Source organism: Carassius auratus, unplaced genomic scaffold (assembly GCF_003368295.1).
Source record: "Carassius auratus strain Wakin unplaced genomic scaffold, ASM336829v1 scaf_tig00049318, whole genome shotgun sequence".
In the NCBI taxonomy this organism is placed as follows: Eukaryota; Metazoa; Chordata; class Actinopteri; order Cypriniformes; family Cyprinidae; genus Carassius; species Carassius auratus.
Window position 1 is genome coordinate 13,125 of NW_020527110.1, and position 12,960 is coordinate 26,084.

Genomic DNA, 12,960 nt, shown 5'->3' on the forward strand with positions numbered 1-12,960 from the left:
CTATGCTGCAAGGTTAAATTTGCAGCATTATTCCCCCAGTCTTCAGTGATCTTCAGAAATCATTCTAATATGATGATTTGCTTCTCTAAAACATTGCTTATTATTAATAGTGTTGAAAACGGATGTGCTGATTCATTCTGTGGGTGATATATTGTGGATGTGCTGATTCAAATAAGTGTGTAAGAACAGCATTTATTTCAAAAATTTAGAAATGTAATGCATTTTTGCTGAAATACAAGTATAGTGTTGTAGAAACATATTTAACACGGTTTGCTACCATGTTTAAACCCATTGGATTTTCTGCAGACCCGGTCTGGGCCCAAGTTGATTTTTTATGTAAGCATTTGCCAAGAACATAAGTGTAGTGTAAGTCGTGCGGATCTGAAGTGGAAATGTAGATGTTCATGAAGCACTAAACAAATATTTCAAATCTTTGATTAGGTTTGTCTGCGCTGTGCTTCTGTTCCTCAGCAGTCTTTCATTTAGAAACACTGTAAATGCTCTTTAAAAGCATCCTGTAATCAGTTACGTACATAATAACATACCTACACACAAACCGACCTCAGGAGCACAAGCTGTACGGGCTGTTTCTATCAGACGGATCTGTTCTCTGAAAAAATCTCTTTCTGTGTCTGTTTATTGTGCTGTTTATGGAGAGTTTGCTCCAGGCAGCTTTTCTGCATCTCTTTCTGATTAACTTTGTACCATTTGACTCCTCCAATGGGACATTGTGGGGCCAAAGAAAGAGTAAACTGTTTTAGTATCTACAGAACGGCTCCTTCTTTATCTAAAAATAAAATGTAGCCAAAACTGACATGTTCCTGGTCTTGTATCAATCGGATTTAAATGTATAAAATCAAGTTCTCTCCTCTAGTTTAAACATTCAGTTTTACACTCAAATATGAAATATTGCATAAGTAACATAGGTACAGCAGCAAAGTGAAAGTACTTTTATAGTTTATACAGATAAGAAGAAACATTTTCTATAAAAATACTTCTTAAAGAAGTTCTTAAGTAAAAAAAATATGACGTTGAGAAGAATTTTCAGATTTCAGAATTAGGATTTAGTCTCTCAATTTATTTATGAATTAATTGAAAATGTTATTTTAACATTTATTTTAACTTTATTTATTGTGTTTCAGTATAAAATACAAAAAAAAATACACCAAATGCTGATCTCTTTGTAGTTTGATTAAATTAAGTTTTTTGTTTAAACAGAGGTTTTAGTGAATCAGAGGAAAATTCCAGATTTTATAATACCAGTCTTTTTACTATTTCCTCCTCCAATAGGATGTTGTGGGGCTGAAGAATGAATACATATCTATTTCCATATCTATAGAAATGCTAATGCTTATTTTAAAGACGCCATGAACTCAAATTGTACTGTACAAAATATTCTTTCTTAATGCATACTTCTGGTTTTATAACCGTTGGATTTAACCAGATATATAGACGCATCATTCTTCTCTAGTTTTACACTCAAATATTTAATTTAATATTTGACGGTTATGAATGCCATTCCATGAAGGCACCATGATACTTTGAAATATACTGTGGTACTGTTTTCATATGCACAAGCAACTATATTTTGTGAGTTCGGGCTCTATGAAAGTAAGGCAAGATTAAAACTCTCCTGTGATTCTCATAATTTAATACAAAAGTGCCTTGAGTTCCAACTTAACTGAATTGCCCCAAAACTGATACAGTTGCTATAGATATGGCAGGATACACCGCACACAGGAGGCAGAGAGCACTTCTTTCATCCACACAAAGCCCAATTCAAGGGATTTCATCTGTTTGCTTCCAGGCTTCGGGATCCGTGAGCTCTGAGGGAGGACGAAATGGACCGCAAGCCTGGAATCCGAAAGCCGAGATGGACACATGCCACGCTGGACCTCATCCCGTGTTGAGAGATCCCACACGCAGGCGTGGAAGCGCGCCGGAGTCCTTCAGCTCCTCGATATCGTCCATCACTATCACTTCCAGGAAGGTCACGCACACAAACTCCAGGCCTCCGAGTCCAGCGATGAACAGCCTCGCCGATGGACACAGAAAAGCTTTAGCGGTCAAAGTCACTGAACAGAGGATGAAAAGCACTTCTAGCCAGACCATCGCCTCGACCTCTGGCTCTGATCGTGAAGAGAAGGACCACGGCGTAGTACTGAGAAGAAAGGCAACCATTGTGAAAATGACTGAACAGAGAGAGCGTTTCAGTCCAGCGAAATACAGACACAGCTACACTGAAGGACTCCATAATGAATCCAAAGTCAATCCCTCACCATCAAACCAACCGTTAACTATATCTCTAGAGCCAGGATGAAACCAATGGAGGTGCCAGCACAGATCTAGCCTGTCTCTCTTCCTCAACAACCCAAACGAAAGCAGCGCGGCAGGGGAGAGCGACACCAAAGCGTCCAAGCCTCCTCGACGGCCTCTCAGCTGCGACGCAAGTCTGTTTAACTGCACACAACTTGGCAGTAATGCAGTTACACATCCAGTGTTTCACAACCAGAGCTCTCCTGTTCCCCAGAAGACAAATATTGACCTTGTTAGATCCAGCATCGGCGAAGCAAGAAGGCGCTGGGCCTCCGGTGGCGAGGTGGGCATTGTGAAGAAAGAGTGGGGTCGTGAGGAACCTGTTTCAGGAATCAATCCTCTCACACTACTAAAAGCAGAAGGTACCAGCAGAACCCGTGTGGATATATTCGGCGGTAGACACACACGAGCACACTGTAGACTGAGGTTGCACTGCGCCGCTTTGATGTTTAATGGATGAGTATTATCGTGCGAGAGAGCAGGGGTTTTTAATTGAGGCTTTTCACGGCAGATACGCACGGTAGCGCTGGACGGCCCTGAAACGGGAGATTTCTCTCTCTTTCTGTCTTGCGTTTTCTCATCTTTTCATTTTCCCACGCATCTTGCATGCATAATCTATTTCTACCCTGCTTTCAATACTGGTTTTTGAGCTTCTGTGGGAATTTAGAGCTGCTGCACACAGAGAGAGATCTGACAGCCGCCGAAATACATGCATACACTCATTCAACTATCTGAGGACATGCATAGATGACTACTGTTTGAAATAAAGTCACTTAGAAAAACATTTAGAATTTTTGCATTTAAAAAAAAAATGCCATTTACTTTTTAGACTTGTTTTTTAGTTTTTAAGACATTTTAAAGTTATTTTCCCCTTGAAATACAGGATTTCAGGATGAAATTTTTTTTTTTCTTTTTTCAGAATTCTAAAGATTGAAAATCATGACTATTTATTTAGTTAGTTCGTTTTTTTTTTTTTTTTGCATGATCTATCTATCATCCATACTTCCTTGCAATGTTCAAAAATCTTTGTATTTAAAAAATAATTTAATAAATACAATAAAATGTATAAATAAATATATATTAAATAGCATAATATATATAATAGTATAATGCTTTCCAGATAATTTTTTAAATATTTATATTTTATAAAATAAAATGTATATAAAAATAATCCAACCATCCATCCATCCATCCATCCATCTATCTGTTATTTAGAAAACATTTTATTATTATTAATGTATTATTCTACATTTATTTATGACCTTAAAAAAACCTTAAATGATTAACCCTTCATACAACTATATGTGTTTTGTTTTCATTTTTATTTCTAAAATAGAATAGAATAGAAAATAAAGTAAGTTTGTTGGAACTCCTTACTAGCTGTCCATAGACCAAAAATATATTGTATGCAAATATGTTGATGCAGACCTAGTTTGGCCAAGCAGAACTATACAAAAAATAATAAAAATAAATAAATAAAACCTTAAATGATTAACCCTTCATACAACTATATGTGAACTATATGTTAAATATGTTGATCCAGACCTAAATGCGTTCCAAATGCACTCGCTTCATTCTCTAGCTTAACATTGCGAGTATGTCAGTAATTTTGGCCAAGCAGAACTATACATCATTCTGACACAGAACGTAGCATGCATTACTTTTCTGAATGCAACAACAAAATCCCGCTTGCATAGCTGGAAGCGATTGTTTTTTGCTACTCGTGTGCAGTGTGTTTGAGGCTCTGGATGATACACAGTCTCTTTGTTTTCAGATACCTCGGCTGATCTGAGCGCAGACGCCGTCCTGGCCCTGAACGCTGCTGCGGTTATCGCCAACATAAAGCTGCAGGCCCAGCAGAGACGAACTACATCCCACACAGCAACAGCAGGTACACCAGATCTCTCCTGACCTTTGGCTTCCACAAACACAAACTTCACTTTTAGCAGGATGAGGGCACACTCTGGTCATGTTGGTATTAGAGCATCTCACACAGTTTGAGCTTTTCTCCATTCCTCTGATACAAAGTGAGCTGTTGTTTTATGACTGAATACTGTTCCTCTTTATCAGTGTGTTTATCAGAAGATATAAGGCAAAGTGAACACAGAGAGCTCAAAGAAGAGAGTGCTGGTGCTGATGGAAAGAAAAAAACATGTCCAGCAGATCAATGTGTGGATTTTGTCCCATTCGAGTCCCAAAATGACCTGTCTGAAACTGCTTTGGCTCCACTGTCACTTAGTGTGAGTTACTCTTCTCTCTTCTGTTGTTTGCAGGTACTTCTGTACCAAAATAATGAGGTTCACTGACTGGTGATCTAAAGGAGGACATACAATAAAACCATTTGTAATTACTGTAGACCAACTAAAAACCCTACCTCTAAAAGAAAATGTTTTTAGAATAAAAAGGCCATTTCAGAAGCCATTCATTATTTTATATACATATATATATATATATATATATATATATATATATATATATATATATATATATATATATATTTTTTTTTTTTTTTTTTTTTTTTTTTTTTTTTGCAGAATTCTAAAGGGAAAAAAATCTCTCTCTCCTTGCAACACACAATTTGTATATGTACTATTTAAAAAGTATATTTAATTATAGAAAATCCATATAGTTTCCCATGAGGAAGCTTTTGCTCATCCATCTTAAACCGAGAGCTTTGTTTTGGATTAGACTTTGAACGTTGAATTGAACGGTTCTTTTGGTGAGTGTGTGTTCTGTGTGTGCAGGAGGCTTTAGCGAGCAGACGGCCTGATTTCATCCAGCGCTCACAGGCCAGGGTTCGAGCCCTGGAGAGAAGGTCACAGGAGAGGCAGAACTCCCTCAGCTCACCACAGACACTCCAGAGCGGAGGTGTGCGGCACACACTATCAGCATCAACACATTCACACACGTTCAGACGCAGTCAAAATGAACAACACTTTCATGCCCTCAATATTCAGACAGACTGTGCTTATCAAATCAGCATCTGAAATGAGAGCAGGGATTGTTCAGAGCACTGGAGAGAATATCAGCAGCTGTTAAAAGAGGAAATACCGCCCCCATCTGATCACTGTTAAAACTGCATCACCAACATTGCTTGCTTTAGGAGTTTTAGCAATATTATAAAACGCATTACTGACTCTCATTTGATGAATCGTGTTTAAATATGTTGTAAAAATATGATTATGATTATGATTATTATTATTATTATTATTATTATTATTATTATTATTGCAAACAAATTTATATATAAGCCAACTCAAGCTGCTGTAGTTTCTCCTCCTGTGCTCTAAATATCTACAACCATCAAACCTGACCAGCAGAAATCAGTGTGAGAACAGCAAACCACATTAGGCTGGTTAAAGGGTTCTTCTGTGATGAAATCACTGTATAACACATGGCCTTTCATTGTTTTATTCGGTGCACGTACAGAATCTTAATGGCTGTAAACATGGACAGCTGAATGCATTATCAAATTAGACAAATATTACAGAAACATGCAAAGATATGTGTAATGCTTAAATAACAGCTGTTGGACTTCTTTTGCATGCATACATATAATGTTGGCTTGATTATTCCTGTATTTCACTGCAGAGGATATATTGTGAACAGAAGGCTTGCTTCTTGTGTATTTTTCAAGATGAGACTTGATTTTAGATTAATAATAAATGGGTGCACCAATTTATTTTCAGATCTTTGGGGATCCATAACAAGTTGATGTTTGACCAATATATTTAATCACAGATTCTACTGTTTCCTCAGTATAATTTTGTCATTAAATTAGAGTTTGTCTATGCAGAAACCCCATTTATTGTGTGTGTGTGTGTGTGTGTGTGTTCTGCAGAAAGCCTTGTGAAATCCAAAGACAGAAGCATCATGGGAAAGAGTCTACAGCTGCAGTCCAGGAGGTAAAGAACATGCCAGTTCCTGTTTTGAGAAACACCTTTCCTGCTTTATTTGTTTGTCTTTCACACACACACACACACACACACACACGGGTGTATCAGTTCTATCTGTATTGAAGGTGTTGTGTGTGTGCGGCCGTCCTGATTGTGCTTTTCACAGCTTATTTGTTTTGTTGCTGCTGAATGAAACCTCATCCGATTAGATCTGCTCTCACTGTGCTTCTGATGCACGGCTGGGTGGATTCTGCACGAATGAGTGCCTGTGTTCAGAAGTTTTGATTTAAGCTGCCGATGTGGTGTATAACTGAATAACACGGCCGGTTATGTCAGATAACAGTGTAAATACACAAAGTTTGCTTCTTAATTCTGACTCTGATGTGTTCTGATCTCACAAAAGATCAACAGAAATATGATACATTCTTTTTCTCTGGATGAAATCTTTGTTGTTGTTTCTTTTTTTTTTTATTAAAGTGCTCATTTATAAACTGCAGCTACAATGTCACGCATGCTAACTATGCGTTTGGTTGACAGGAGTTATAACCAGCTGCCTCATGTGAAGAAGAGGAGAGAGGAAGAAAAGAGGAAAATAGAAGAGGAGAAAAGAAAACTGGCATCTCGGACCAACAGGCTGCGGGCAGAGCTCTTTAAAAAGGTAGATGTAGTGTTTGCAGACGTGTAGGACTGATCTGAGAGCAGTTTAGAGGAGTTAGAAGTGAAGACTGCTCATCACAGCACAGGCGTTACTTGTTCAACGAATCAGATTCTCAGCATTAATCCTGAAAGTGAAGCTTTTCCAATACAGCTTCGCAAGGTGTGCGTTTATCTTAAGAAAATTCCCCTAATTCAATCGGACCGGAGGAGGATGCCTTCTCTAAGCCCGTTCCGCCCCTTAAACAGTGCGGATTGATTTCGGCTGATGCATTTTGTTCCTAAACAGCTCTTACCCGCTCTAAATATAGACTAGTCCCTGACGCAGAGAGCAGAGAGGGATATTCAACACATTTCTAGGCCTGTCTTCACATTCACACACATCACACTGACTGGTAACAATCAGCTCTGCGCAGGATGAAGCTTTTGATACGCAGCTTATGACCAGCATTTGTGTATGTTATTATTTGCGTGTCAAGCATCACTGTTATTGCTGTTCACACTTAGTGAGATGAATAAATCCTTACAAGGTCTCCAAAACTGGTGCACACAGTCAGTAACAGTAGATAGATAGATAGATAGATAGATAGATAGATAGATAGATAGATAGATAGATAGATAGATAGATAGATAGATAGATAGATAGATAGATAGATAGATAGATAGACAGACAGATAGATTTTATGATATATATATATATATATATATATATATATATATATATATATATATATATATATATATATATATATATATATATATATATATATATATATATTATATTATATTTTAGTTTTCATCTTTAATATTTATGTTTTTATCTGTTTTCAAATAATAGAAATATGTAATCTATTTTAATGTTTTTATTTAAAAAAATAGGTTAAAATTATTTTTATTTCAGTTTTAGTTTTAGTTTTAGTTTTGATTCATTTGTAGTAAAAAATGTGGGTCTGTTAAGTGCTATCTGAAAAAAAACATAAATAGGTATATATATACATATATATATATCAGCTCTCATCTTTATTTCCATTGATAAAAAGGAAAAGATAATAATAATAATAATAATTACATTCAGGAAAACAAATAAAACATTATTTATCTAATATTATAATATTATATACAAATTAATATAATATTTATAATAAAATGTTTTATTTAGATTTGTTTTTATTTAAAATATTATTTAAATTTTATTATTCACTTAATTATAAATAAATTATTTTTGTGATTCAGTTGTTAGCTTTTCATAAGTTGATGCTGTTGTTTGGTTCTCCACACACGATGGCATCACACTTTCCTGAAGGCTCAAGAGCAGACCTGAAGCCCAAATCCATCAGGGTCAGAGTTCAGTGTTGTTAGCGTTAATGGGAGACTGACCTGTGTCTGGGGGTGAGCTGTGTCAGACTTCTACTGACACCGCATGAAAGTGGGATTTCTCTGATCACATCCTGAGGTTAATTAAAACCTGTGAGCATTAGATTAAGGTGAATCATACCACAGATGAAACAAAGACAGATGTGTGTGTGTGTGTGTGTGTGTGTGCTCTTGTTTTTGTGACATATCCGGACACAACTCTGTATAATGACATGTGAATGACACAGGTATTACAAGGAGAGGGTGACTTATGAGGACATAACCCATGTCCCCATTTTTCAAAACACTTATAAATCATACAGAATAAGTTTTTTTGAGAAAGTAAAAATGCACAAAGTTTGCTGTGAGGGTTAGGGTTAGGTGTAGGGCCATATAATATACAGTTCGTACAGTATAAAAACCATTACGCCTATGGGATGAACCCACTTTACACAAAAACAAACGTGTGTGTGTGTTATATTACAGCTCATAGATGATTCCCAATACTTGATTCTGATTGTTTAATATTTAATAAATACCATAGTTTTAGACATGGTAAATAAAAGGACAACAATTAATCAAATCTGATAAATAATGATGGACCCCATTGTTAACATTATATATTTTAATATATATTTTATATTTTATTATATATAATTTAAATTATAAATTATTTATAAAATTATACAAAAATCTTTTTTTCTATGGTGACCTCATCGGTATACGTGTAATACAGTCTGACCACCAGGTGTCGCTATGGACCAGAATATTATTGTAGGATAATCACCAGAGATCTGGACTTACTCAACCTCAGTCATATATACACAGAAATGTACATGTATTCTGCTCAGGTATTTTTGTCATATGGCAACTCTTCCAACAGTTTCATCATAAACTCCTTCATTAGTTTCATCATAAGAGAGGTTTTAATAGTATGCTGTTCTGAACATGGCTGAAGTTTCATGCTTTATTTATTTATATGGTACATGTTCTAACAGCATTATGTAGTGATAACATTCAGCTATTGATGATAATGATGGTGGTGTGAAGGTCTGTATGTTATAGACGAATAACAGGGAAATATTCTGTGTGTGTGTGTGTGTGTGTGTGTTTTGAATGCTATCTGGTTGGCAGTGCTGTAAAGAGCTTCATTGTGCTGTGTGTGTATAGAGCCACTGTTCATAGGAATGAACACCCATCCACTGCCAATGAAATCACTGCACATGCACATGATGATAACACACACACACACACACACACACACACATAGACAGTAAAATCATTGCCAGCCAGTAAATGTGTGTGTCTGTCATGAGGCTAGACATTTTCCCAATATTCCCTCTCTTTTTATGGGCAGTTCCTCAACATACGTCTGTTGGGATGAACATTCATCTCTCATCCTGGAAAATCTGATCCTGTCCTTGATCAAGCACATTTGGAAAATATACTCACCCTCAGGCCATGAGTTCATTTATTCATGTGAACAGATTTGGAGAAATGTAGCATTGCATCTCTTGCTCACCAATGGATGCTCTGCAGTGAATGGGTGCCGTCAGAATGAGAGTACACACAGCTGATAAACAATAATCACAATAATCCCCAGCACTCCAGTCCAGCAGTGAACATCTTGTGAAGTGAAAAGCTACATGTTTGTAAGAAACAAATCAAGATCTATAGCTTTCATTCTGACGGCACCCATTCACTGCAGAGCATCCATTGGTGAGCAAGAGATGCAATGCTAAATTTCTCCAAATCTGATGAAGAAACAAACTCATCTACATCTTGGATGGCCTGAGCGTGTGGATATTTTCAGCTAATTTTAATTTTTGAGTAAACTATTCCTTTAACACATATATTACAGAAGGGGAAGTCTTGGTGGGGAACATTTTTGCAAACTGAACCTTTCAACACTCACATGAGAAACAGTAGATGCTACAATTCCTTAAAACTACAATGATTGTTTGTTTTATGCAGCATTTGCTCTTTAAAGCACCCTGTGGGATAAAAGAATCACCCAGACATCAAGTATTAATTATGATGTGTTTCAACAAAAACATTTGGTGTGTCCAACTCTTGCTGACCACAAATGATGGACGTTTGGAATAAAACTGACCAACGGCTTTTTATTTATTTTGTATTATTATTATTATTTATTTTTTTGCAGAAACTTCTGGAGCAGATTTTGCAGAGGAGAGGAAATCACTGACACCGTCTTGGACTCGTGTTTCTTCTCACTCCACAGTTCTCATGCCGGCCCTTGAAAGATATGACACGACATTAGTTATAAATGTTCTGGAATAGTTCTTTCCAGAACGAATGTGCCTCAAACATGCAGCCTCATGTGGCTCTGGATTACATCTTCTCTCTCTATACATACATTACTGGTTAAAAATGTGGAATAATTATGGTTTTAATGTTACAGCGTAGGCTTATATTCAGTTAGACTGCATTCCTTTGCTCAAAAATACAGTAACAACTGTAACAAATTTGAAACATTATCACAATTTTCTGTAATTTATTCCTGTGATACAAAGCTGAGTTTACTTCTCAGTCTTCAGTGTCACATGATCCTTCAGAAATCATTCTAATGCGCTGATTTGCTGCTCAAGAAACATTGAAATCCGTGTTTGCTGCTTCATATTTTACAGAAACGTTGCATTTTTCAGTCGTACAGATTCCCGACAGAATCACATGGCAAACACAAGACATCAGAAGAGTCTTTTAGGCTTCTCGGAGATGCTACAGTTGCCATATTGACAGATTGTTTGCTCTTTCTGTGCCTCTATCTCTGTCATATTATATTATGCAAGAGACACAACATAAAAGAGCACATTACAGCTCCAGTCCTCATCGCTAAAAGCCTAAAATCCAACATTTGGAGACATTCTTATAAGATGAAGGGCCTAGTCCCGCTCTCATGCAGTCGTAGGGTCTGCGGGCTCATTATGACATCAGTCGCCTTCCTCTGTCCGTGTCTCTCCGAGCCATTAGCCAGGAGCAAAAGGAATTTGACCTCGTCTGAATAGGAATGCATCACTAATGGAGCCGAGTGCTTGCGCGGGTGAAAGAGGCTTTTGTCCTCTCTCCGAATGAGCCGAGACTGTCCCATATGTGCCTGCTTAGACGGGACGCGACTGTGTAATAGCCTTGCAGTAAAACTTGATTCGATAGACTTCATATCATGTCCTGTTATTGTGTTTGGTATTTGGTATCAAAGCAATGCAGCAAACCTTCTATTAAATTTAATATTTGAAATCGCCAATGAAATCTGACAACTGTCTAAATTTTGCTTAAATAACATTAAAAAGCTTATTTTTCAGGTTAGACCAGCCAATGAGCATTTGCAGTTAAACACACATTCCCCAATCAAAGCTTCTAACTGCAGCTGCAGTGACACGATGACTTTACTGATTAGTGATTGGCTCTTTTATTCAGAAGGCGGGACTATTCCACCATACAATGCATTGCTTTTTTTTCATAAGTCATGTAAATGTGTACAGTCTTTGTATGTCTTTAAAGCCTTCACTGAAGTCTTTGGTACAATAAAATTGTCTGTTTACAGGTTACTCAAGGGTGCGCTATCATTTTAAAAGATGTAATTCAGGTAAATAGCCATAAATATGACACATATTGGCTTCACAGACTGGTTTTAATGTTTTATGCCTGACTGAGATTCACAAACTGTTTTTTTTCTAATTTTAATCAGATCTAAAACATTATAAATTAATTATAAACATTATTAAATAGTAAATCTAAAATTGCTTGTAGTCCCCTGATATTTTAATAATTTAACCACAGTAACTAAAACTGGAACTAAACAAATAGCCTAAAATATTTAATATTTTATTGTATCTGTATTTTCATTATTTGTTATGTTCTATTAATTTACATTTGAATTATCAATAACTATTATTTTTTTTCAAAAACTCAAAAATCCCTGCATTTTGGATAACCCTTTTTTAATTAAAAAGCACACATTCATGCCAGTGTTATTTGACAGTTTTTATTATAATGTTCCGAATTAGTTTTTATTATGAAATTTTTTTTTACATTTAAATTTTAAGTAAAGTTTTAGTAATTTTACTGTGTTTTTGATGGGTTTTTTTTATTTTTTTTTATTAATTTAAATGTCAGTTTTAGTTATTTTAGTACAACAAGTTAAACCAAGAAAGTTAAAATAAAAAAGTTTATTTCATTAAAACGTCACAGATTATTAAATATGCATTCCAAAGTTCATAAGATGCAATGCAGTGGCCAAAGAAATGTATAGGTAGAAAAACAAAATGCAGGAACGTTTCCTGCTCGAACAGCTCCCAAGAGTTTTCATTTATACACCAGTGTTGACATTTTAGCTTTGTGCTTAAAAAACATGTTTTATGTCTTCTTATTTTCCTGTTAAACCTTTAGCACAAATCTCAGAGCAGATTTTGTCTTCGAGGCCAACTACATTTTGAGTCTTCTCCTAATGTTTTGCCGAATATTTATGTGTTTTTGCAAGAGGGCTTTTCTCAGTATTCTGGGCTCTGAGTTTGATGCTAATAAAAATGACAGAACCCTAAAAGCACAGTCCTAAATAACAGGAAATCGAATACATTTCGGCTGGACGGATGGATGAATACTGCTCTTGAGAAACTTCTTCTGGCCTCGGATGAAGAGCAGTGATGAATCATAGCGGGATGTTGATTACTACAGCAAAAATACTGACCTAGAATCAGAGCGAACCGCGTAAACCCATAAATCG

The 12,960-nt window shown here is 36.1% G+C and overlaps 1 protein-coding gene across 1 annotated transcript; it reads left to right on the forward strand.

Moving 5' to 3' along the window:
- The first annotated feature begins 1,717 nt into the window (after nt 1–1,717).
- On the forward strand, nt 1,718–11,876 carry LOC113089295 (uncharacterized). Its single transcript, XM_026255978.1, has 8 exons — nt 1,718–2,292; nt 2,332–2,678; nt 4,091–4,207; nt 4,387–4,556; nt 5,061–5,184; nt 6,158–6,221; nt 6,750–6,870; nt 10,384–11,876. The coding sequence occupies exons 1-8, from the start codon at nt 1,718–1,720 to the stop codon at nt 10,423–10,425; spliced, it is 1,560 nt and encodes a 519-aa protein (XP_026111763.1). The 3' UTR covers nt 10,426–11,876.
- Nucleotides 11,877–12,960: the final 1,084 nt, after the last annotated feature.